Source organism: Electrona antarctica, assembly GCF_951216825.1.
Source record: "Electrona antarctica genome assembly, chromosome: 5".
In the NCBI taxonomy this organism is placed as follows: Eukaryota; Metazoa; Chordata; class Actinopteri; order Myctophiformes; family Myctophidae; genus Electrona; species Electrona antarctica.
The window spans coordinates 54,183,399-54,211,380 of NC_136810.1; the positions used below are offsets into that span (position 1 = coordinate 54,183,399).

Sequence of the window (27,982 nt, forward strand, 5' to 3'; positions counted from 1 at the left end):
AAATGGACTCTTTTATAACTTCTAACTCTGATACTGTACAAATGGAATGAAATGGGACTGTTATGGGTCCATTTGGTTTTACTCTCAGAGTTATGGGGGTCCTTGAAATTAAAAAGGTTGAGAACCTGTATGCAATGGCTTATGTCTTGTAAAAAGAGAGAGCAGCCTATTGTCCAAACCATCATATCTTATGCTTTGCTAGGTTGTACAAAATAATATTGGGTCAATATAATTTGCAGGACTCACGTGTGTGCTCTCTCTCTCTCGCTCTCTTCTCTCTCCTCCCTCTCTGGGGTGTGTGGGGGGGGGGGGATTAGTTGCGCTGCCTTCGACAGTGCTATACTTCTCCAGCAGCGGTGCAGAACCGAGAGAGTGACACATTCTGTTGGATGTAAACTGCGCAACTTTTAGCTGTAAAGATCGGATTGTGTAGTCGCACCGGTGCTACAAAGTGAATGTTACAACTCGCACGGTGATATTTTGAAGTCGCAAATGCGAGTACCTAGTCGCACTGTCGAGCCCTGTGTAGTGTAGTGCCATTTTCGCTGCATCGCGAGGCGATCCAAAATCCCCCCCCGCGCACGCACGCACGCACACACACACACACACACACTGTACGTAGCTGTTTGTTGTTGCAGCGCGCGCGTGTGCGTGTAGTGTTGGTGTTGTAGTTCGTATCCATATATGCGCCTCGGTTTGTCCCGCTTGTACCACGCCAGGTGTCGACGCGGTCGTGTTAGCATTATTGTAACTGTCCAAGTTAGAATCAGTGTGTGCAGTGTGTAGTTCTTCTTCTTCTACGTTGTTTTGGTATGTGTGTGTGTGGGTGACGTGGTGGGCTTTGAGCAAATGGGAGAGGGAATGTAGTGTTGCCAGGTCCGCGTATTGTAAGCGAGTGGTAGTGTGTGTAAGTAGCGTGTTGAATGGCATTGTTCCTGTGCTTGTTTTCATAGACGTGGCAACAAATTAGGCGGGGGTGTCGGTGCTTGTGGCGTGTTTGTGTTTATTATTGATGTTGATATTGTTTGTGAGTCTGGACGGGAGCCGGCTTTAGTGGCAGTGCAATGACAGTTTTTACGCGGGTGGTGTTGAGTGTGGGCGTGCGGCGCGACATGAGGAGATAGCCGTGGATCGACACGGAGGGTAGGGCTGTGACGTCTTAGTGTGTTGTTGCAGTGTGTGTTGCTGCTGCTTCGGCTTCGGCACCCAGCGTGTCAGTGACGTAGTAGCTGGTGACTTTGGGTATTGTGTTGCGCACATGTTTTCACTTGTATAATAGATGGAGAACTAATTAATTGATATCAATTAAACTATACAACGGATCTCTTAGCAAAATACAATCACACGATTCCCGATGAAGCCGGTCGATTTGACATATTGGCTCGAGTGTGTGCGGAAAAAACTGTGGGAGGAGTAGCACGGCAAAGGATCGCTCATTTACAACAATAGTCTGGTTGACTAGACTAAAATGTTACTAGGGACTAGTGGACAAGAGATCCAGTATAATTCATTTTACACTCGATTCAGTCGACTAAAATGTTATGATATTTAGTCGACTGAAACTAGACTAACACATTCCAGGTGACTAAAATGTGACTAAAACTAAATGAAAACTATTCAAGAGACTAATGACTAAACTAAAATCAAAATTTTCTGCCAAAAAACAACACTGCATACAACTGTGTGTGTGTGTGTGTGTGTGTGTGTGTGTGTGTGTGTGTGTGTGTGTGTGTGTGTGTGTGTGACATTCCCAAGCAGACAGCGTATCAATACACAGATAATCCAGAATAAACAAAGCTCATGGCGTCACAGTGACGAGACCAAAGACCTTGGGAGATCAAACACCTACTTCACCTTAGAGTGAGAAAACTGCAGAGCAGACACAGACGCAAACACATTTATGTGCTAATATGGGCGTGTTTCTTTTGGTTATATTTGATCATTGCTATATTTTGCATAGAAAATGGTGCACATACCACTGATACCAGTAATGTATGTTATTATAATTTTGTTAAAATTTTTATCCCACGATTTATCACCCAGTGTAAATTATCTAATGTAATCCTGGGCGCTACACTTTCTCTGCCAACCTGGGGGAGCAGCGGACTGACCTAATGCTTCCTTCTATGCATGAGGAGTCCAAGCTGCTTCTTTTCACCTGACAGGGGGGGGGGAGTGAGGGTACCTACACGAGGAGAACAAACTCCACTAAAAGGCCCTTTCGCCAACCCCGCCTCAGGTATGGGCATTGATGACGCGGAGGAGAGAACACGCCCCCAGCGGGAATCGAACCCAGGACCTTCTAGCTGTGAGGCGACAACACTACCGACTGTGCCACTGTATGTTATGTTAGAACAAGTCAGTAAGTCCACATTACGCAGACTGTCGAGAATACAAAACTATAGCTAAACTATTGCAGAGTGGCCCATTATTTTACCTGAGTTATACTTTCTGAAAGGCCTACATTAAACTAGAAAGGTCGCAATTTTAAAAAATTGCAAAGTGTGGTTGCCGCAGTCAGTAGCTTACATATGCCCCTCCTGCTGATATTGCCAGCCAATTACAATGTCACGTCACCCCTGTGATCATGCGTAAGTAATTCGGAGGGGATTTATCCGCCCATAAATCATTTTTCTGCAAGAAACGGTTACATTTTTCGCATTTGCGGCGCCCCCTATGGATGAAAATGGAATTGCTTTTGGCTTTTGGTTGATTGAACCACCCGCGATGTGATTAAAATTTGGGATGGATCGGACATTTTGTTCGTGATTTATGGCATTTTTGTAAAATAGGCCCCTCCTACTAACTTCGGACGACGATTATGGCCGAACGATAGGCACTATCAAAATTCCGCCGTTCGAGTTTTCATCGGAAAGGTCCGGAGATCATGTGTACAGATTTTTGTGAGATGACTCACTGTCTAGAACCAGTACATCAGTCACACTAGTGTTGCAGTATCACAAAAGCTGAGCTCTTGAACTTGAATCTTGAACTTGCTCTCATCCATATTTATTGAGGGGTGCTAGCCCCTCCAATGTCTGGCTTTCAGAAATTAACGTCATATGGCACCCGGGTCTATGGACTTTTTCAATGTTTGTTTAGAGTACTAAACGAGGCGTCATGTGGCAGCCAAGGGGCTGCATACTTTGTTAGACATACTTACAGTCCGACAGGCATTTAGTTCGACAACACCGTCGCTCCCGACATGTGCGGCAGGTTACAACTAACTAACCCGTGCTGCGGGTTAAAAGTCACCCTTGGCTCCCGACATGCGCGGCAGGTTAAAACTAACCCGTGGCAGGCTAAAACGAACCTGTGGCTCCCGACATGCGCGGCAGGTTAAAACTAACCCGTGGCAGGCTAAAACGAACCTGTGGCTCCCGACATGCGCGGCAGGTTAAAACTAACCCGTGGCAGGCTAAAACGAACCTGTGGCTCCCGACATGCGCGGCAGGTTAAAACTAACCCGTGGCAGGCTAAAACTAACCTGTGGTTCCCGACATGTGCGGCAGGTTAAAACTAACCCGTGGCAGGTTAAAACTAACCCGTGGCAGGCTAAAACTAACCCGTGGCAGGTTAAAACTAACCCGTGGCAGGCTAAAACTAACCCGTGGCAGGTTAAAACTAACCCGTGGCAGGCTAAAACTAACCTGTGGCTCCCGACATGCGTGGCAGGTTAAAACTAACCCGTGGGTTCCTGTGAGGTTAGGTTTTGGGTAAGGTGTCGGGACCAAACACATGAACCCGCAGCCAAGTCTATGGACTTTTAATGTTTGTTTAGAGTACGATGTTTGTTTAAAGGAGTGAGGCACCCTTCACTTAACATGAGTGTGATCTTTTTTAATCATATTGTGCCTATGGTTTCAAAGATTTCAAAGACCAATCTTTTATTTTTCCAGGATCTGTGCAGTCAGCCCTTAATCCATTTCATTTAAGAACATGGTTGACATACACACTGCAACACAGGTTTGAAGTAGTGAGGCCATATATACAGTACACGGTTAATCCACATTGTGGTTTGGTGGTGTGTCACATGTAAACTCTCCAAAATAGAAACGGTGCTCTGAAAGACGTGTCAGCGGGTTCAGTGTGTCCGTTCACTGCCCTTAAAACCCTTGGGTTGCATATCTTGACGCAAGCATCTGATGCCTTCTACTTTCTTTCTAGGTGCCCTTCACTGAATGCTGATGCTGGGGACTGTTTACCATCATGGGTTGACATACTGTATCTTTACATAATACTAGAGTAACAGTAGGTTGTTCTGTGTCAACTTAACCGTTGGCTTTCTTGCATTTATCCTTTTGATAGTGATGTATAACTATGTGCATTTTTCTGTACATGTAAACATTGTCAATAAACATATCAAAACCCATTTAGACCTGAGGCCGATTCTTAAAAAAAAAAAAAAAGGCTTCTAAATCCTGACATTTTTCTGAAAAAAAAACAATGTTTCTATGTCAGTGGTTCTCAAACAAGGACCCCAAAAAGTATATGTAATTGGCCGCAGACCCCCATCTCAAAATATGTCGTTCCAGGGACCCCCAGAAGCAAAGATTTGAGTTAAAAATGTTCGCTGTGAAAGAATATACATTAATTTAGATTTGCGCCACATTTTCACGATTTTTCAAGAATAGCAGATCTACAAGCTCGTAGCGTGGCACCGAGTGCCGCGCTATGAGCTTGTAGATCTGCTCTTTTTCAGTAGATAAAGTATAACATAAATTAATGCTTAAAACACAAAAAAAAGGTTTCCGTCCCGAATCGGTAAAAAAAAAAGAGCTCACCCCAATCCAGGTCTAGTAGCCCGCGGGCGTATGCCCGAAACTAGCACACGTGGGACAATTTCACGGGACCGAACATACGGCTGCATAATCGCCCCTCAACTTCTCTGCGTGCGCCAAAATAAACGCACACCTCTCATTGAAAATGAAATAAGAGGCGCGTCAGTCGCTCCCCTGTCTGAAAGGACCTTAACTTGTCGTTACCCAAACCCCACTTTCCTTGAATATGCTTCCAAGCCTTCCCCGTGGCAGCATTATACTGTACTGTACAGTACGTAGGATGAAATGTCCTAATATGCAATTATATCTTCTAGGGAAGGCCAACAACCCTATATAGTGTTTCCAGACTAGAGTGCAAAGTAGTGATGCACCGAATATTCGGCTGAAAATATTCGGCAGAAAATATTCGGCAGAAAATATTCGGCAGAAAATGGCTAAAAATGCAATTTCGGCCTATTCGGTTTCGGCCCGAATAGGTAGAAAATATATCACCGAATAGTGTATGCAATTAATGCATTCAAAAGAGCTGAATAAACGTTTTATGGACCCATAATAGCGATTATTTTTTTAAGTTAGGTATTGCCATAACCATTTATTTTGCCATAAATCAAGTAGCTTTAAGGTACGGCCATTTTCTTTTTATCCTTTATTTACCCAGGGAAGTAGCTGAGCACAGGTGCTCATTTTCAGCAACGCCCTGCACATAGAAACACACAGACAGACACGCACACACACACATTAAAACCTGGGAGCTGACCAGTACAACCACAGTCTTATACTGTTGGCCACTAAGCAGCTCCAGGGGGAGCAGTTTGGGGTTCAGTGCCTAATTGCTCAAGGGCACTTCAGCGGTGTTGGGTGAGTGATGACAATCACTTCCCCACCCAGATTTTTCCTGCCCGTCCGGGGAATCGAACCGGCAACCTTTCGGCAACAAGGGCGCTCCTCTAACCCTTAGGCCACCGCTGCCCAAAAAGGCCATGACAGCAATGGTAGGAAAAAAGATATATAATATTAATCATATTCGGATATTCGGTATTCGGTTTTCGGCCAACTGTTTCCTATATTCGGTATTCCTATATTTCCCTTTCGGTGCATCCCTAGTGCAAAGTATTCCAGATTGTCCATATTTGATGGTCACTGTCATTGGGTTACAGTCTAGACTACACCAGGTGCTGAGGACAGACTCCCATCAGGTGATGCGAGGACAGTGTTCTGCCCTACCAGGACCCCCTCCTCCTCCCAACAACAAGCTGTGCATTAACAAGGCTTTATTTTTGTGTTTTATCTCCACAAGGCCAAGAGGCAGGGATTAGATTTGTTTGAACATGAAGCAGGGAGCCTTCATGTCCAGACTGAGAGGGCTAAAGGGCTGTGACAAAAGATCTGAAAGAGATGCCGAGGAAGGAGAAGACCAAGGGCAAACCTGAACGTAACATTACTAAGGATGTACTGAATAGAATGGGAGGAGATGAGGAAAATAACTGGTCACATGCAGTCAAGCACCACGGCTCAAGGCTTTGGCCAAGGAATGGGCAAAGTCGCAGCCACGTTTAACCTCTTTTTCAATAGGTTTGACTCGATGTCCCCAGGGGGCCTTGTTGTAGGGCCTCAGCTCAGCTACAAGCTCACAACGCGTCGCACTGCGACACGTTGTGAGCATGTAGATCTGCTATTTTCAGCAAGTGAAAGGCCCGCCAAAACACATTTTGTTCGACTAAACCAACTGTATATTTAGTCGACTAAAACTAGACACTAAAACATTCCAGGTGACTAAAATGTGACTGAAACTAAATGAAAACTATTGAAGAGACTATGACTAAAACTTGCTGCCAAAAACAACACTGGCCTGCAGTACAGACTATCATATCGGCAGGCCTAATAAATAACATCATCACGGTATACAGGGCAGCCTGACAGACATGGTGGTGAGCACTGAGCAATACCGGGAAGAAACGCTGTCTTCTCAGGTCCTTCAGTGTGTGCAGCAGGCTGCTATAGATGCAAAAGTGGCTGAACAAACTGACGAGGAAGGCCAGCTCTGTGGTGGGAGTCACCACCAGTGTTGTTTTTGGCAGCAAATTTCGATTTTAGTTTTAGTCATAGTCTCTTGAATAGTTTATTTAGTTTTAGTCAAATTTTAGTCACCCGGAATGTTAGTCTAGTTTTAGTTGACTAAATATCATAAGATTTTAGTCGACTAAATCTACAGTTTGATTTAGTAGACTAAAATGTATTTTGGCGGGCCTTGATGCCGTCATAATGACAGATTTTACACTTGCTGAAAATAGCAGATCTACAAGCGCACAACGTGTCGCGCGTTGTGAGCTTGTAGAGCTGTTATTTTCACTGGTCACCACTGTGTGACTCCAGTCTGGGAGGCTGGGAGTGTGGGACAAATAAACTAAACTAAGGCAATTTTTTGGCATTGGACTCAAATCCGTTGCCAAAAAAACTTTTGAGTGTCTTATTTGATTCCAGCCCGCTTTGAGAGCCGACTCATTCACACAAGTTTTTATCATCTCAGGAATGTCCTGAATGTACTTAAATTAAATCCATACCAAGTACCAATCCCTTTACCTTCATTGGACAGCCTGGACCAATATTTTGAAAACAGACCATGATGTTGAAAGAATTTTCATCCTTTCAAAAGACAGAAAATGGAATTGCTTTGATTTTTCATACCAGTATCAGCATAGCTTTATCAGTGTATGTTTCACGGCTTTCAACCTGGCGTGCCTAATTTCAAACATTTTCACGATTTAAATAAAATGGCAGATCTACAAGCTCGTAGCGCGGCACTCGGTGCCGCGCTATGAGCTTGTAGATCTGCTATTTTTCAACAGCAAACGTTTTATGGAGAGAAGGCTTCTGCACACCCGGTATAGACAATTTGGAGCAGGTGCGATGGTGACGAGGCATACAACGTAGGAGAAAGGAGGGACACCCGCACACCTGCCAGGTTCAAGAGCATTTATTTTAAAGCAGAGCAACGTTTTGGTCTTGCGACCTTCCTCAGGCTTGATTCAGAATGGGCTGACGGCAGCGTTGTTTTCATCGACTAAAACCAAGAGGAAAAATGTCCGTCGACTACCTGTTTTCACTGACGAAAACTAAATGGAAACTAAATGAAATATTGACTAAATATACTGACAATTCATTTTGACAAGTCATTTTACAATTAGTTGCATGCTGAAAATAGACGATCTACAAGCCCACAACGCGTCACAGCGCGACGCGTTGTGGGCTTGTAGATAGTCTATTTTCAGCAAGTGAAAAAAACTGTCGGCATCAAGGCCCGCCAAAATATATTTTGGTCGACTAAATCAACTGTAGATTTAGTCGACTAAAATCTTATGATATTTAGTCGACTAAAACTAGACTAACACTAAAACATTCCAGGTGACTAAAACTATTCAAGAGACTAATGACTAAAACTAAAATCTGCTGCCAAAAACAACACTGGCTGACGGTCACTAAACTGTGTAACCAGTAGGCCTCACGTTGTTTCAAAAGGACATCGTGGTTGCCACCTCTTCTTGGAAGTTTGACCAATAAAGCGAAAAGTGGAGATGTCATGTTTAAGATCATTAAAATGAACTGGAACAGGCTATTCACTGTCATTTCTTCTGATCGAACTCTTATGTTCACTCATTCTCTGTTTTAACTGTCTAGTAGTTTTGCGTATGTATGCTAAACCACAGGGACATCTGATCATATACACCACATGGGTTGACACACAAGTAATAATGCTATTGATCTTGAACTTCTTGCCAGTATGAGGTCTTGTGTGTATTACCACACTGAGCACATGGGGAGACCTGGGGAGACTGAAAGTGTACAAGCTGGTCTTTTAGATTCTTACCCCGTCTGAAGGAAAACAGGGGTGGGCATTTAAGCAGTGTAGCCAACTCAGGGGTCAGAGCTTTAAATATGCCAGTGTCGTTTAAAGATTGCTTTTATCCAGTGGTGTCATGGTGATTTTATTTCCTGGTACCACGGAACGTCACACGCGTGTGCATGTGCGCATGTATAGTGTGTGAGAGTTTTAGACACACAAACACAAAATAGACTTAAAAATAGTCAGACAAACACCTTTACTGCACACTAGCGAAACTAAAAAGTTTGCTTTGGACGAATTAATCTGTTCTTTGATGGAGGAGGCATTCTTCTTGTGTGCGGAACACCTCACAGCAGCAGTAGCCTACTGGAGCCATAGCCTACTGCTGAAGTGCATGTGCATGCTTACCGTATAGGCTACGTGCGCTCAGGTATAAACAGTTAAAGCTGCTGTTATGCAAAGTAGTAGCCATTTGAATTCGGCACGGTACTTGACTTCAAACGGAACACAACCACCCTAAAGACTAATCATTGTGTATATTCCTGCACTATACCTGCATCCAGTGATCTTGGTACAATATAGAAATTGAGCTATTGAAGATTCTGACGTTCAAATGTACATATTTTTTGTTTTGATTGTATTGCTGTATTGTTGTATTGTGCTTTCTGCTTTGGCAATGTAAACGTATGTTTTCTCATGCCAATAAAGCCCTTTGAATTGAATTGATTTGAAATAGAGGGGGCGCCAGTAAACCTACACTGCTTGGTACTTGGTGCGTCTTGGAAAGTCTTGTGACGCGAGGTCGGTGCGTCTTCTCTTGAATCTAGGGGGACTCGTTCTAGCGTGAACACACGTTCTTTTCCGTCCCTGCGCGTGCACGTCAAAAATGACTGGTACCACTGCTTTTATCCTTCGCGAATGAGGAGAATATGTGGTTACACATGTGACCAAAAACCTTTTTCTGAGTTATTTTCAAAAGCTCAGAACGAGGCTTATTTAAAGCTAATGTGTATGCTTCGTCAGTACACTCAATTGAATGACCTCTCTGTACAAAACCTGGCTTTCATCTCAGATGATTTCTCAATAAAATCCTCGGTAGAGGAACAAACTCAGTCTGTAAAACGGACTAATGGATAAAGACTTAATAAGGGCGGGGGGGGGTTACTGGTGGCCAATAATGAAGTATTACGATCCGTTTCTTTCTGATAGAGGGTCATAGAAAGGTTACCTTCATTCACCATTATCCACATATCTAGGAAGTGTACCTTTGATTGGCTACATTCCATAGTGAATGAGATTAGAGTCAAAGTCATTCAATAATGTTAAAAAATGAATTTCGTCTGACTGACCAACTTTTTTTCCCCTAAAAACCCTAGCTATTTTAGACCTAAGAGCACCTTTTGCCCAAATGTTTCTAATCCTTCCATTAATATGTTCTGCAGACTCAGGATGTTTCGAAAGCCAATGAACAACCTTTTCGGGTGTCTAGTCATCTGTCCCAAAAGGGAGAAGCAAGCTCTTGTGGAGTTGCTGGATGATAAAGACGTAAGTGTTCAAACCTGCGGACAAGGGTGGGGGTTTAGTTGTTCAGGATAAGTGCAACATTAGAAATTTTGTCTCAGTGGGCAGATAAAAAGTTCTATAAAAAAAATGTAAAAGTGATCCGACCCTGTCATTTCAGCGTGAGATATTTACTTTTTTGGATGATGCAAGAACCAAAGGTTTCATCTCCAAACCCGATTGATTTCTTATACAGCCGACATCCAATCCGACCTGTGTTTTACACACTTCCAAAGATCCATAAAACTATGACTGAACCACCAGGGCGACCGAAATGTGGCACAGATCAATTCTCTCTTGTCACCTCTGTCAGAATATGTAGACCATTTCATTAAACCTTTGGTTCATAAACATCCTTCCTATATTAGGGATTCTACCCTATATTCTGGCATTTCCGATCTACCCGAGGATACGTGATTACTTACTTTAGATGTCACTAGCCTATATACTAAAAATCACACCCGTGTGAACTGAGTGGTGTAAGGTCTTATGGCTATGTCTGACATAATGAAATCATGTCTGACGTAATGAAATCACACCCGGGTGAACAGGGTGAACATAGCAACCATGCTCATTTTTTCTGCACTAACAAAGCCAGTTGTAGGAGTGGTTTACACCACTCAAAAAGGGTATCTTTGAACCTTTTTAATGTATGCTCTAATTGCCCTACGCACCTGTCACTAGCCTTCTGAGGTGTGCATCTGCCTTTTGCTTAAAAATCACACCTGTGTGAAGTAAGTGGTGCAACTCCGTGTGGGGGTCCCGATTCCGGCGAGCCGCCCCGCGTCCGAAACGGTTGAGAGAAATGACAGAGTTACCGTGTGGGGCTCCCTCTACTGTACTGTACTGGCACACCCAAAATCACCATATATACAGTTAATATGTGCGTGTGTGTTTGTGTGTGTGTTAGGTTGCGCACAGGTGGTGAAAAACAACCATGCTGACGCACCCACCCAGCCAGCTACCCACCCAGCCACACACATAGTCACTTAAGGAAGTGGTTGCACCACTTAAAAATAACTAGCCTATATACTATCATAGCACATGATGCTGGTCTTGATGCTCTAAAATACTATTTAGCCAGTCGAGACTTAGTCTCGTGTCTTAGTCTCGCAATTTCCAAATGCTTCCATCATACAGTCTGGAGCAACGGAAGAGCTATATCATGAGTACAATAACAAGAAAATCACACCCGTGTGAACTGAGTGGTGTAAGGTCTTATATAGCCTGATCAGCTCTGATCTGACATAATGTCTGACGTAATGAAATCACACCCAGGTGAACTGGGTGACCGGAGCAACCATGCTCATTTTTTTTCACAGACGAAAGACAGACAGACAGACAGACAGACTAACAAAGCCAGTTGTAGGAGTGGTTTACACCACTCAAAAAAGCGGAAGTGGACAATGGGAGCAGGATAAATGTCTCCCATACTGTTTAGGTTCAATAATATTATCCCCCGTGACCTTAGATAAATCCATTTACAATGGATGCCTTGTTATTCACACTATAAGAATCTGGAAACAAATCAAAACATATTTTAGGAACAACTCACTATCTTTTCTGCTCCCTATAGCTGATAACCCCTCATTTACACCATCCCAACTGGATGACACGTTTGCACAGTGGAAGGGTTTGGGTATACGCACAATTGGTGACATATATATTATATATATATATATATGTGTATGTATGTATGTATGTATGTATGTATGACTGTATGTATGTATGTGTGTGTGCGCACACACACACACACACACACACACACACACACACACACACACACACACACACACACACACACACACACACACACACACACACACACACACACACACACACACACACACACACACACACACACACACACACACACACACACACACACACACACACACACACACACACACACACACACACACACACACACACACGAAACTTTTGCCTCATTTGCTCAACTGCAGGAAAAATATAGACTCCCTGGGAGTAACTTGTTTAGGTTTCTACAGGTTAGGAACTACATCCGTAACCTTTCTCCCACTTTTGAGAGAGCTACACCTTCATCCCTAGATAAGTTCCTTCTTAATAATATAGAACCAGACGTGAGGGTGTCACATCTTTATGAATCATTTCAAGTGGCAAACCTACCTACTACATCAGCTATTAAGTTGGCATGGGAAAATGAGCTGGGGACTTCAATTTCAGACGAGCTCTGGGAAGACAGCCTTGAAGAAATTAAAGCGTGCTCTATCAACTCCAGACATTGCCTTATCCAGTTTCGAGTAATACATAGACTCCATTATTCCAAATTAAAATTACATAACATATTCCCAGATATTACTTCGCACTGTGACAAATGTAATGCAATAGATGCAAATCTTCTTCACAGCTTCGCCCTTGGATACAAAGATATTGGATTAAGATATTTGAGACACTTTGATATTTTGAGTATTCATATTGACCCCGATCCTGTACTAATTATACTGGGTTTGTCAGACTCCATGCCTATGTTGACGAGAGCACAGAAACAACTCTTCTCATATGGTCTGATTACAGCAAAAAAAACTAATTTTGATGCACTGGAAAAAGGAGGAGGCTCCTGCATTTAAGCATTGGCTAAATGAAATGACTAGTACACTTCATCTTGAGAGAATAAGGTATTTCCTGAGAGACAATTTGATAAAGTTTGGCTGCCCCTTGTCCATTACTTGAGTAGAAACAATTAATAGACAGGATACCACTGATATGGTTGACTGTACGGCATTTTCTTTTCAGATGTTTTCCATTTTTCAAATTACTATTTTATTCTATAGTATGCGGTGTCACTGAGCAGTATGGGTGGGAGGGTTGAGGGTTTTCTTTTCTCTTTTTTGTCCTTGTATTTTTTCTTTATTTTTTTGTTTTCTATACAAGAAATATCATAATGTTTGCGTAACAATTTATAATTTGACCAAAAAAAAAAAAAGCGGAAGTGGAGCCTCCTCCACACTTCCGTTTCGTCTTTACAGTCGCGCACATTTGTCCTAATATGAATATAAATCATCTAAGCATAGATAGCTTGTTGCTTAGCCGAAAAGTAAATAAAAAAATACGCTCTAAAGATATTTTAAAATATATTTTCGTGAACGGAAATGGCAGATTTCGGGAGGTGTAGTTCCAGTATAACTATTTTATCTTTGATAATGAATTGTATTTGCAAGTATCTGGTACATCCATGGGTTCCATCTTTGCACCCAATTTTGCCAACCTGTTCATGGGACATTTTCGAAGAAAAAAATACGTCTATAATTCTGAAAAGAACACATACAAACAAAACATTATTAAATGGTATAGATATATCGATGATATATGCTGTGTCTTTAAAAGGTGGCTCAGACGAAATTCAACATTTAACATTATTGAATGGCTTTTAATCTCATTCACTATAGAATGTAGCCAATCAAAGGTACACTTCCTAGATATGTGGATAATGGTGAAGGAAGGTAACCTTTCTATGACCCTCTATCAGAAAGAAACAGATCGTAATACTTTATTATTGGCCACCAGTAACCCCCCGCCCTTATTAAGTCTTTACCCATTAGTCCCATTAGACAAGTTTGTTCAGAGAGGTAATTCAATTGAGTGTACTGACAAAGCATACACATTAACTTTAAATAAGCCTCGTTCTGAGCTGTTGAAAATAACTCTGAAAAAAAAGAAGACGTTTTCGGTCACATGTGTGTTACCACGTATTCTCCTCATTCGCATAGGATAAAAGCAATCTTTAAACAACACTGGCATATTTTAACCTCTGACCCTGAATTGGCTACACCGTTTAAATACCCACCCCTGTTTTCCTTCAAACGGGGTAAGAATCTAAAAGACAGTCTCCCCAGGTCTCACTCAGACAGACCTTCAGTCTCCCCAGGTCTCACTCAGACAGACCTTCAGTCTCCCCAGGTCTCACTCAGACAGACCTTCAGTCTCCCCAGGTCTCACTCAGACAGACCTTCAGTCTCCCCAGGTCTCACTCAGACAGACCTTCAGTCTCCCCAGGTCTCACTCAGACAGACCTTCAGTCTCCCCAGGTCTCACTCAGACAGACCTTCAGTCTCCCCAGGTCTCACTCAGACAGACCTCCAGTCTCCCAAGGTCTCACTCAGACAGACCTTCAGTCTCTCTAAAAGACCAGCTTGTACACCTTCAGTCTCCCCAGGTCTCACTCAGACAGACCTTGTTAAGTCCACTCCCACAAGGAAACTATCCATGTGCTCAGTGTGGTAATACACACAAGACCTCCTTTTTTGAAACCATCCTCATACTGGCAAGAAGTTCAAGATCAATAGCATTAGTACTAGTGTGTCAACCCATGTGGTGTATATGATCAAATATATGATCCCTGTGGTTTAGCATACATAGGCAAAACTACTAGACAGTTAAAACAGAGAATGAGTGAACATAAGAGTTTGATCAGAAGAAATGACTGAATATCCTGTTGCCGTTGCCATTTTAATGATCATAAACATGACATCTCCACTTTTCGCTTTATTGGTATAGAACAAGTCAAACTTCCGGTGGTAACCACGATGTCCTTTTGAAACAACATGAGGCCTACTGGATACACACTTTACAAACCTGATACCCCTAAAGGCAGGGGCGGCCTTAGGAATCTGGAGGCCCGTTTCAAGACCAAATATGAGGCCTCCATATATACCTATGACATCATTATTCTGTTGATACAGGTGTATTGATACAAATAGTTTTGACTGTTCAATAACGCACGCAGCCATTACTCTCGACAATTACGCAGCAACAACACCACCACCTCTCCTGTCGTCCCTTCACAATAAAGTGTCTCCCCTTTACCTCCCAATGCCACACATTGTACCCATGGTTATTAACAGGAAATAAGTGTAACTTAAAATTGTGGGAGAGAGTAAGGCAGCGAGTGAGAGAGAGAGAGAGAGAGAGAGAGAGAGGGCCAAGGCTGGCGGGGGGGGGGGGGGTTGACTGACACCTGACGGTCAGTCGGAGCTCGGAGGCCCCCCTGAGGGTGGAGGCCCGTTTCAATTGAAACTGGTGAAACATAGCTAAGGCCTCCTATGCCTAAAGGACTTAATGATGAACTACTATTGAATGTTATGCTATAAATGCTGTTGATCTGTACTTCTTGACCAGCCGGTTACAATAGGCACTTTTAGGTGCACATTTTTTATTTTCCGCTCTTGTTAATAGAGTAGGATCTCTGCTTGAAAATAAATGCTCTTGAACCTGGCAAGTGGCGGTGTGCGGGTTTCCCTCCTTTCTCCTAACAGCTAAAGTTTAAAATAATGGGTAAGTGGTTAAAAGCTTAACCCATTCTGGGCGGGAAACCCTTTTGGCGTTTTAAGCATTACGTTATGCTTTAGCTGTTGAAAAATAGCAGATCTACAAGCTCATGAACTTGTAGGTCTGCTATTTTTGAAAAATCGTGAAAATGTGCCTGAAATCATTGAATATATATTCTTTCAGAGCAAGTTTTTAACTCAAATCTTTGCTACTGGGAGGTCCCTGGAACAACATATTTTCAGATGGGGGTCGGCAGCCAATGTCATATATATTTGGGGTCCTTGACATGAATATGTTTGAGAACGACTGACATAGAAACATGTCAGGATTTAGAAGACATTTTTAAAATTTTGACGTCAGGTCTAAATGGGTTAAAAGCACAGATGCGTTACTGTCCTGACCAGAGCGAACCAGTCCAGCCAAACGGTCCCAAGGAGGACCGACCGTATGAGTGGTAGAGCCCACATCTTGCTCCCCCCTCCCAGAGTCCCTAGGATGGCGATATGACACGGAGGGAGCGCTCGTTTGCGCTGGGCTGGAGGCCGGACACACAGCTGCTGTTAAGTGCTGGTTTGATACGCATACGTAAAACGGACATGGAGTGAGTGGGTTTGTTCTGTGAGCCCACATTCACCCCTGTCCTGTCCTCCTTTGCTCTCATCCGACTGCCATGATCATATGGCACACCTCCCTCCCTCCCTCCCTCCCTCCCTCCCTCCCTCCCTCCTCCTCCTCCTCCCTCCCCCCCACACACACACACACACACACACACACACACACACACACACACACACACACACACACACACACACACACACTTACACCCCCCCCCCACACACACACACACACACGCACCTCATCCCATATCCACCGCTGCCTCTCATTAACTGTTCTTCAAATATTTTGTCTAGAGAGGAAACAATCAATTTCCTACCACCACTGTGTGTGTGTGTGTGTGTGTGTGTGTGTGTGTGTGGTCAGGCAGTATGAGTGTATGGCCTGACAACATCTGCAGACGTCAATAGAGGGCCCAGCTCTTACAACTTACTCATAATTAAAAAACAAATGTTTAAGAGGTTTGTGAGACCAAAACACTATGTGCACCCATTCAAATCTCTTCATTTGTATGCCATTAAGCATTTACAGGTATTTTCCTCCACACTGTCTGCCATGTAATCATTAATTAATTAATTATCATGCCCCTGCCGATGTCTTTCTATTCTGAGCGTTTGAGCTTGAGGCAAAAATTACCCCAAAAATTACCCCAGCTCACACATAAGCAATCCATTCGCAGGAGTATCGCGGACCACCCGAGGCATGATTATTTTTAAACTGTGACGCGACCGGAATCGGCCGCAAATAGAGCTCGTTTTGATTAGAATCAGACTCTGGGATTAGAATCCGAGATAAAAAAGGGTGTCAAGATCTCGGGTCACCGACCGTTCAAGTCAATGAGGGGGAACCGATTTTATCGACGGACCAACCACTTCCGGTTTACCGCCTAGACACGGAGACGCTAATATACGGTAATCTAGCGCAATCTCAACCTTGCCATTTGATAAAACGAGTAGTCGTCCTTGGCAGGGAATGTGTTCTCCCCTTGCCAGGCTTTTTATTTACTTACCCATTAGAGAATTCCATACTAGAAGGCTTTCTTACCTTTATTTGTAGTTGTTACGTCCAAGAGGTCCAGGTGTTATTTTGTGCAAAAGTGCATTATTGGCTATTTCCCCTACCATAAGCCCTCAATGGGGGTTGGGTTTTTGTGCTAATTCGCTTATTTCCATCGAAATAAGTAGTAAGTGTGCCGCTTAGGATACTAAGCGGCACACTTAGTATCCTCTCTTTATGAAGAGAGGATATATACAAAAAAAAGATTTTTGAGCGATGGAAATAAGCGACACCCCATAGCCCCATTCAATTCAATGCAATTCATTGAGGGCTTATGGTAGGGGAAATAGCCAATAATGCGCTTTTGCACAAAATAACACCTGGACCTCTTTGGTGGGGACGTAACAACTACAAATAAAAGGTAAGAAAGCCTTCTAGCATGGAATTCTCCTTAAACCCATTTTGACCTGAGATCAGATTCAAAAAATGTCTTCTACATTCTGACAGTTTTCTGAAAAAGCTGTTTCTATGTCAGTGGTTCTTCGACTTTTCAAAAATAGCAGACCTACAAGCTATAATTATATAATGCATATATATAATGCTAACACCAAAAGGGGTTCCCGCCCAAAATGGGTTAAGTAGTCACAGAATATTCACGACAATGTCAAAACCTATATGAAGATGTTCAACATTAGAATCTTACTAGGAGAAATGTAGCCCCAGTACTAGAGGCCTTGCAGTGATTCCAGTCCACCCACCCTCTGTAAACTCCACGGTGTGTTTATTTGTCTGCCTGTCTGATACCAGCCTGTACAGTGCATGCAGATGCCATAACAGGACGTTCCAACCAAAACGGCCAAATATACACACACACCGTATGTAGCGCCGTGGTGAACAATGCAACCACATGGCTGCCGAACGTAATGGAAACCATCATGGGAAATATGTATACGGCATTTGAACATTTTCCGCCATTTGTTTTTTAGCACACGTTTTTGCAACTACTCCTACAAATTCTGTCCCAAAGCTCACTCACAAATCGTTAGACGTAATCTCTGGAGTCATGTGGTTAAGATGTATCAGTTAGATTCCAATTGGCTACCATGGATGCGCTTTTAAAGCACATTCATTGATTTGATGCAAGCATGTTAAAAAGTGGATGACTCTGCTTTCCTTACGGCAAAACTAATTATTACCGCCCCGGAGTTCAACATGTTCTGGGAACAATTTGCACCAGCGTGAAGATGTGTTCCCACTGAGACACCGCCGACGAGCAGAGACATGATTAGGAGGGGGCAGTCTTGAATGATAGAAGTTGTAAATTTAATTTAAATTTAAGAAACGTATTAATGAATGTACAAGTGTGATTATTATTATTTTAAACCAAGTACACATTTCATTCCCAGCTGTTGTTTTGACGCAGACATTTGACGAATGACACCCTGACTCTGTCTGACCAGAATGGAACAGAGCCTTCATTAGTATCATCTGTAACACCTGTGAAGGAAGGGGGCCCAAGTTCTTTCCAAAATGGCGTGTGTGCATAGAGTCAATTTGGCTACAACTTCCTTCCAAAATTTGAGGGTCCTCCTGGCTAGGCAACCCGGCCAGACAGACAGACAGACCGACCTGTGCTCAGAGGAACCCACTTTTCTAGTTGTAGTCTTAATCCATTTTGGGGCGGGTACCCCTTTTGTTTTAAGCATTATTTTATAATTTAGCTATTGAAAAATAGCAGATCTACAAGCTCATAGCGCGGCACGAGCTTGTAGGTCTGCTATTTTAGAAAAATCATGAAAATGTGGCACAAATCTTTGAATATACAGTATATTCTTTCAGAGCGAACGTTTTTAACTCAAATCTTTGCTTCTGGGGAGGTCCTGGAACAAAATATTTTCAGATGGGGGTCGGCGGCCAAATACATACAATTCTGGGAGTCCTTGACATGAAATATTGAGCACCACTGACATAGAAACATGAGGTTTTTCCGAAAACTCTCATGATTTAGAAGGCCTTTGTAGAATCGAATCGAACTCAGGTCTAAATGGGTTTATAGCCATTCCTTACTGATGAATAATGACCCAATTTTTGCCTTTCAGCACTCACCTGTTCCGTAGGTTGGGATCTGCATTCCTGGACAGTAGCAGCTCCACACACCGGGCAATTTTGTCCTCGCCGGCCGATGCTGTGCAGGCAGCCATGAGCACTGTGTACCCGTCTGTGGACATTAGGACAACCAGAGGTTTAGGACTGCGTTTATGTTTATTTATTTGATATGGACATAATCACATTGCTCCTTGCACAATAAGTACAATTTGTAGATGCATTGCTTACAGTGTGTTAGCACGAGTGCTAATTTTCACCACCTGTCTTTCACCAGACTTTTCTAAAAATAGTCTGAGTCCTCTGTAGAACACGTTACCATCCGTCTCTAGTTTTAGAACCGTAGGCAAGGAGTTCCAAAGGTTTGTCTCTTTCTCTGAGAAGGCAGACCAGTACAGTTACCATTAAGGCTCGTGTCGTTGCTCTAGCAGAGCTCAGAAGTCTATCAACCAGTCCAGAGAACAATGACCATGTAAACATTTTAAAAAAACAATTTGATAGTAGATATAAAAAAAAAAAAAATCAAACAGTTAAAAGGTTGTATTTTTTTAAATACCACAAAAAAGGTGCAATCTCATCGGTTTTTGATCCATACTTTTTATAGCATGTTTGTATATTGATGTTATTGGTAAGACAGTTGAGAGAATTGTGACCATGTTGTAATGCTGTATGAAAGGTGAGACAATCATAGCATGCATGCATGTACAGTTGTGCAGTTTTAGCTGATAAGTCCCTTCTAATATGACGAAAGCAATTTAAATTTGGTTTAACCTTCTTGCATATAATATATGCAAGAAGGTTAAACCAAAAACCAAATTATGCCTTACCCGTTTTTCAAATTTTAGGTTATTATCCAAGATAATTACTAAATATTTTACTTCACTCATTTCAACAAGAGTTTCATTTTTGATGTGTACCTCAAAGGTATCCGTGGCACGCCTGCTAAAATAGAGCCTAAATGGTGTAATAGACCAAAACAACACACCGATAACTTGCTTTTCCTTTTCTTTATGCCCGCTTTGTTAAGCCATCACTTCTGACACTAGAATGTTGTTGTCACTAACATTAGTAAAGTAGAAATGGATACTGCACAGTGGAAGCATAGGAGAGAGGGCCCTTGAGGGACTGGACCCCAACGCCCCAGATACAGATTGTTTGTGGCCTTCAACACTACACGATCCCAGGATAAGAGAAAATACCTGTTTTTTTGTAACGAGAGGGCAGGGTGTGACATCACATTAAAACAAAGAATAGTCACGAATCTGGATGGATCTGGAGTCCGTCCTGTTGACGAAGCTGGGTTGAGAAGGAACTACGGTGTTTTTTTGGAGCTGACCGACATCAGAGAAAGTATACCCTCCTTATCAGGACGCTGATAAGAGAGATGTCTGACCGCTTAATTGCAGTTTCGTTACGGCAGCGCTGACCAAATTCCCAAACGTGTGCATGCGCACACGTGCATGTGGGTTACAGTAAGTAAGTAGTACATGTAGTGCGTGTGTGTGTGTGTGTGTACGTAATGTGTGTGCACAGCTTACTGTACTTACGTGTCTTGTAAGTACTTACTGTATCTGTGTGTTGGCTTACATTAACATGTTCCTGTGTCTACATCTGAAGGTTTTTGCATACACGTGTCTGCGTCTAGTCTACGTGTGTCACTGTGTGTGTGTGTGTGTGTGTGTGTGTGTGTGTGTGTGTGTGTGTGTGTGTGTGTGTGTGTGTGTGACAGACTGTCGGTTTGTGTGGTGGGCGGCCTGAGGTAAACAAACATGGACACCCTCGCGTCAGTGGGAGCAGGACAATGACGACAGTCTGGTGTTGTTGTGTGTGTATCTTATCAATCACTCGTGCATTCCTCCACTCAGCCCCCCCAGCTCAGCTCGGGCTCTGCAGCACAACACGATTAGGAAGTGACTGAATGCTGCTCTGCCGCTTAATCGTTTCCTTTGCCAGCCTCCAGCTCAAGAAGGGGACACCATGTGTGTATGCAGTCAGCCAGAGATGCAAGTAGAGCCCAAAAAGAAAACGATGCCATGAGGTTATTGGGTTCGATGCTGATCTCGACTTTGGCGAGCCCTTGACCACCGCTTACCAATGTCGTTTCTAAAAGTGTAACATGTTCTCATGAATTGGAAAAACCTTGATTTATGTGTGCCTTAAAATAGCGCGATCGAATGTCCTAATGTCGGAGAATATTCCACAATCGCCAGTGACAACAAGGAAGAAAAACACAGCCGCTCGCAGCCTGCCACTATTCCCCGTAGCATTCTATTGGAGACTCGATTAACCAGCGGCCTTCAGAACGTGAGCGTCACCATTTTCGGTCACATGATCCAAACGTGTGACGTGTCACAAAGTAGCCGTGGAAAAGCTTGTATGTCTTAAACGTTATGAAAATCGCCCAATAAAACAAATAAAACATAGCTCTGAAAACTGTTTAGCAGGGAACGACTATTAATGAAGTCGGGAAACTCGGGTTTAGCAGTAAAACTTCTAGAGTTTGGGGCTGCTCGAGTCCAAAAAGGAGTTTGGGCTTTTTGAGTCCAAAAAGTGTAATCACCACTTTGAGGTCAGCCTACTAATCATTCACACACATTTTCATGAAAGTTTTCCTCATCTATTCTGGAGTTTTGTTCAGACAGACAGACACACACACACACACCACAGAAGTCATTACAATACGCTGCCACGCATGCATGTGGGCAGGGTTAATTATAATACTGTATACTGTAACTGAACAGACACAGGCCTTTATCTCCTCTGCATGCTCCCAGTCATTACGTTAACTGGGTCCAACACAACAGATGAATTCAATTTCACAGCTGTGAGTGAGACTGTGTGTCGTGTCGGGTGTGTGTGTGTGTGTGGGGGCGGGGGGGGGGGGGGGTCTTGGGGGCGGCCGGTCAACTGAAAACAAACCGGCGGATTAGCGGCATTCTTTTGAGCGAGTCCCTCTTTGACGTCATCGACATTAACTCATTTTGGGCGGGAACCCCTTTTGGTGTTAGCATTATGTTATGCTTTAGCTATTCAAAAATAGCAGATCTACAAGCTCATAGCGCGCCACTGAGTGGCGCGCTACGAGCTTGTAGGTCTATTTTTGAAAAATCGAAGAACGACTGACATAGAAACATAGCTTTTTCAGAAAACTGTCAGGATGTAGAAGACATTTTTAGAATCTGATCTCAGGTCAAAATGGTTTAAGTAATGGCAGATGAAGCATAGCGTCGTGACACCCGATTGGTCCGCGGAACTTTGGCCGCGGCAGGTGAGGAAATTGAAAGAAGGTTTGTGTCGAGTGTCGACCAAGAGGAGGGAGTGGAGTGCAACCCACAATGCAATGGGGACTGGCGGAGGATTAGATATGATCCGTTTGATGCGATATCAGTCCCTGGAAGGATCCAATGTGATACGGTCGTTGCATAATTATCCAAGATTCCATTAAAGTCTCGTGCCCGTGTCACCGCATCTATCCCTCACTTATGTGCACACGGTAAAATTCTAATTTGACCAAATGGTTACATTTACACTAGCCTTGGAAACCACATGCATTTTCCTTTCAAAAGACAAAACAAGGTGGGTGGATATGAAAAGCAATATTGCTTTTCAAGTCCTTGTCTTTAAAATATATATTTTAACCCATTTTGACCTGGGAATGATTCTACAAATGTCTTCTAAAACAGTTTTCTGAAAAACCCTATGTTTCTATGTCAGCTGTTCTCAAACATTTTCATGTCAAGGACCCCCACAAATATATGAAATTGGCCACCGACCCTCATCTGAAAATATGTTGTTCCAGGAACCCAAGCAAAGATTTGAGTTAAAAACGCTTGCTCTGAAAGAATATATATATATATTCAAAGATTTGCACCACATTTTCACGATTTTTCAAAAATAGCAGACCTACAAGCTCGTAGCGCGGCACTCGGTGCCACGCTATGAGCTTGTAGATCTGCTATTTTTTAATAGCTAAAGCATAACATAATGCTTAAAACACCTATATATATATATATATATATATATATATATATATATATATATATATATATATATATATATATGATATAATTAATTCCAAATTATATTATTCAGTACTTTGTACAGAATTTGTCTTATGGCATAAATATAAATATGGCATAAATATTCGTCACATGCAATGTGACATACGTTCCCCCTTTAGAGTATATATTAAATAGAGACGTCACCGAGAGGAAACACTGCAGCGCAATGGACATGGTGGCCGAAAGTAGGCACTGCATCTTCAAGCGGCATTGGGCCATACGTGAACGCGCGCCCGTTCATTACACGGTCGCGCACACACGCACGGTACTCGTTCGTGTTTTTGGCCCGGCACGTAACGTTCACGTAAGGCCTAATTCACCTTTAGCAAAGTCCCGCCCTCTCCCACTTAGACAACATTAAATACTGGTTCATTTTTGGAACCAGACCTTCAAAATCTCTTCCAAATCCGTCAACAAGGCCTGCCATATGCACTGGAAAAATATGTGCGTGACATTACTTTTTTAAAAACAATGTTTTATCATATAGGAAATCTATTGGTGGAGAGGTTTGTCTAACCCATGTTATGCTTAGCTGTGATTGGACCATAGCCGTTTGGGGCGGGGCTTAGCTATAGGTAAATTCCATCCCAGAATGCACTCTGTTCCATTCCCAGGAAGAAGGGGTGAAATCGCCTCATGCGCTGGCTGGTGAGCAACTCAATGCAAGTGGATGGGAGGAGAAATCCGGTGACGTCTCTATTATACTCTAAGGGCCGATTCAGACTCCTATTTTACAGCTGTAGTGCCGAAATGATTTCGGCTCGTCAGAAATTTTCAGTAGCACCGAAGAGCCGACTTTAGGACGGTACCCGGCCCCCCGAACCTCAAATGACGTCACATTGTAGGCTCCACAGAGCCGAACAGACTTTTATTCGGCTCTAAAATAGGAGTATGAATCGCGCCTAAGGTCCCCCCCCCCCCCCCCATCATTGGGGCTTTGATAATTTAATCTCACTTTTGCTGAAGTTAGAGTTGGCTCCTCGGTCCAACAGCAGCTTGGCCAGGTCAAAGTTAGCCGTATGGAGGGAACACATCAGTGGGGTCCACTCTAGACCAACCCTGGTCTCCACATCCATACCTGTCCAAGTAAACAACAAAAACAGTTAATGCTGTTGGTCACTGTATTGTGCATATTTTGTGGGAGTAGTATTTGGCATGTAAAATCACTTAAAATTCACTTCACTTCTATACCAGCCAACATGATGCCAGCAGCACATCAATCCTACCATTTTCCAACAGCTCTTCCACAGCTTGAACATTTCCATCAGCAATGGCTCTTTTCAATCTGGATAAGTCGTCTTCTGCAACTGGCACGACATTTCCCTGGGTGGGGGGAGTGGGGGGGGCACATGTTAACCTTATTTTTAGGCGACACCGTCGTACGACGGAGCATATAACCTACAAAAACTCCAATATTTATCGCAGCAGCCTAATGTTGTTTTACAGGCTCACATTTCATAATTTTCATTGAATATCAGCTGGCTATGTTCACAAAAAGGCTCAGCCACCGCGAATGGCCCAGTGCTAATAAACTGCTAGGAGAATTCTGGTTCAGCAGGGCCGTAAACTTCATGACAAATAATACTAGGCTACATTAAAATATATAATTGAAACATTTACACGAGTTTTGTTCTTTGGCACCGAAATATCCCACTCCTCGTCGCTGTAGTCGCTTTCATCTCCGCCGGGGAACGCATTATCAAGTCTGCTGCTCATCCTGGAAAGTTGAAACCCTGTTTGGGAAATAATTGTTCAGGCACACTTTTAATTTAACAGTTAAATTTGAACCTATGCAATTCGGTGACTCGAGAGGTCGCTGTTTTGCAATTTCTTGCAGATTCCCAGGTCCCTGTAAATTGTAAACTCAGTCAGGCGAGGTCGTTGCATCATCAGATTAGCAGGTAATTGTTTTTTTTTTAAAAAGGCAATCAAATGTATTTTTTTGTCTTTTTATTTGCACATTTTGGTCTGAACTGAAACGTGTTGGTTGGCAAATGCAATCAGAAGTGTGATGTGAACCAATATCACGTTAATCGCCACCGAAGTCGATGGGTTACTTGTTTCGGTGTAACTGGTTTTGTGACTCCGTTAATTATCATGGCAGGTGCGCGAGTTGACACTAGTGGAAAGCCGCGAGGTTAGTTGTTGACACTAGTGCATGGAAATGAAACCACTTTTAGTGCGGCGGTTAAGCTCATATATGGAAGGTATTGTGCATTTTATGACTAAAGCATGAAACTTTCTACAGTGTTTACACTAACTGTAGTAGCCTATACTATACTCTTTCCTAATCCTAATGCACTGCGGTGTTTTTGATTGGTTGATTTATTAACCAATCAAAAATTGGTTTGCAGAATTACAGTACATTTCAAGTACAACTCAATACAAAAACTGTTAACTGTGAGTGGACGACACCATAAAGCATTACACTTGTTTACAATTGGGCCCACCATTTTCAATTCATCAAAAAAAGATTTGACCCTGACGTGATTTGAACACGCAACCTTCTGATCTGGAGTCAGACGCGCTACCGTTGCGCCACAAAGCCTTATGTGTTTCAGGCAAAGCCGTGGTTTTCAACCACTATATTTACGCCATGGACCACCTTCATATGAGATTTTGCCTCTCAGACCCAATTCACCCAAAACTTAGAATATTTTGTTGTCGTTGGATAAGATTGTGTCCACAATTCCTGCTATATTGATGGGCTACCAGTAGGAGAGATACAGGCAAACGTTGATCAATAACAATTCTTCTACATTCTCAATTGTGTAGACTTCTTGTAAATGTAGTAATGCAGATGTTCAAGATGATTGATTGATTGAAGTATTTATTAACAGATTGAAGAACTGTGTGGATGACACCATAAAGCATTACACTTGTTTACAATAGGGTCCACCATGTTCAATTCATCATAACATTTAGAGACCTGCAGGGTTCATATGGTTACCAATTAACTCTCCATCATTTAGCTGGGGACCACCTGGAACCCCCTCAAGGACCACTGGTGCATGACCCCTGGACCACTGGTTGAAAACCACTGCACTGCGGTGTTTCAGGTAATGTGTAAATTACCAAATGGGGCTATATGTATGTGTAAATTAATCTATACAAAATAAATTCCTGTACTTTAGGCTACTTTAGTCAATTATTCTCAATTTCCCTATAGCCATTTTAAATCGTTTGCCAGACTATTATGCCTTTCTTTAAAATGGAAAATGTCCTCCATATCGCAGTATTTGTCTGTTTTCTATTTTACACCCCAGGAACAAACGGCAACAGCAATACCCGTAGTACCATCCTCTAGCTGTCCTGTCATATCTCGGTAGACTATACAGTTGGACATTCTGTCTGACACCATCTCTGGCTTTCTCCTTTGTGTCTCTGTCTGTGAATGTGTGATGAATGATGGGGGTACTGTTTTTTGCTGACCAATTTCCCTTACACAATCTCTTTTAAGCAGTCATGTTATTGAGGTGCTGACTGTCTGTAGCAGGGGGGGGTCCCTATATCTAGAGCAACAAAGCATTTTTGTCATTCACCTTCAAATCCTCCACTAGTGCCCCGAGGTCAGTGGTTGCCAAAGTGGGGGTCGAGTCGGGACCCCTTGGAATTCTTAAGGGAGTTTCATTGGAGCATTAACAAAATGAGAAACAGTAGGCCTATCATTTCAACATTCTTTCATTTATTTTATACGAATCTTATACAATGACACATAAGAATAACTGGTAATTTTTGGCCAGGCTACCTGCTGCTGTGCAATAATTCGGCTACTGCATAGTGAATAGTATAAAGTTAAACAGTCCTTACAAGGGCACAAAGTAAAACATATTAAAAATTCTAAAATATGCCGAATTAGAACTGGGAACACGAGTGTGACACGAGTTTGTAGATAAGCTATTTTCACTATTACTAGCCTACTGTTATGCACAGGATGGCTTTAATGAAAGGCCAACAGAGGTCACTCTTCTCTTCCCTGTTCAGGCTGGGTAAAGAAAGGGACTGGCCACATGCTGGCAAGCACTTAAAGCTCCGGCCCATTTTTAGGCTCACTTTTCAGTGTGATTCTGGAGGAATTGTGTAGGCTAAGGCAGGGGTTCTCAACTGATTGTGAATGAGGGACCACCACCCTTACTTAGAATTCACCTGGGGACCACTGTTGTGTTGGGTGGGGATATGGCCTAAGATTAGTGCTTTTTTATCACATCCCATGTGTATACATCCCACTGTTTCTTTACCAATGGTCCATATGACTACTAATCATTAATTAATAGTAGGCTAATGACTCAACCAGACAATCCAGTGCACTTACCCCTCTTGAGATTCTAACTTCTGTTGAATTTCTTGACCTCCAACTTGTCAGTAAATGACTACATGGACGGTCATCATAGGTCACCAGGTCATTCACTAGTGGAAAGAAAATGTAAAAAAAAAATCAACAAATCTTACATTAGGCCTACTAAATGTATGGTCAGGAACCATATGCAATAACACCACAGACAGGGGCGCCCGCTGGCCTGGTGGTCCAGGCGCATGCCGCATATAGGCTCTGGCTCTGGCCGGGCTTCGAGTCCCGTTCATGACAACCTTTGCTGCATGTCTCAGACTCCCCCTCTCTCCCTCTCTCTTTCCTGTCCGTCTTCACTGTAACTATCAATAAAGGCACAAAAAGCCAAAACCTCCACGGACCACCAGTGATCCAAGACCACCTGTTGAAA

General features: G+C 42.8%; 1 protein-coding gene across 1 annotated transcript in view; it reads right to left on the reverse strand.

Annotated features, from left to right (window-relative positions):
* The window catches only part of asz1 (ankyrin repeat, SAM and basic leucine zipper domain containing 1), a 70,922-nt gene extending 45,911 nt beyond the window's left edge, over window positions 1–25,011 (reverse strand). Inside the window, exons 1-4 of the mRNA XM_079501898.1 lie at window positions 24,885–25,011; window positions 24,491–24,587; window positions 24,220–24,342; window positions 19,207–19,318 (exon numbers count right to left, since the gene is read on the reverse strand). Coding sequence (XP_079358024.1) covers window positions 19,207–19,318; window positions 24,220–24,342; window positions 24,491–24,587; window positions 24,885–24,980 — 428 coding nt within the window. The 5' untranslated portion in view covers window positions 24,981–25,011. The remainder of the gene's footprint in view (window positions 1–19,206; window positions 19,319–24,219; window positions 24,343–24,490; window positions 24,588–24,884) is intronic.
* Between the last annotated feature and the right edge of the window lie 2,971 nt (window positions 25,012–27,982).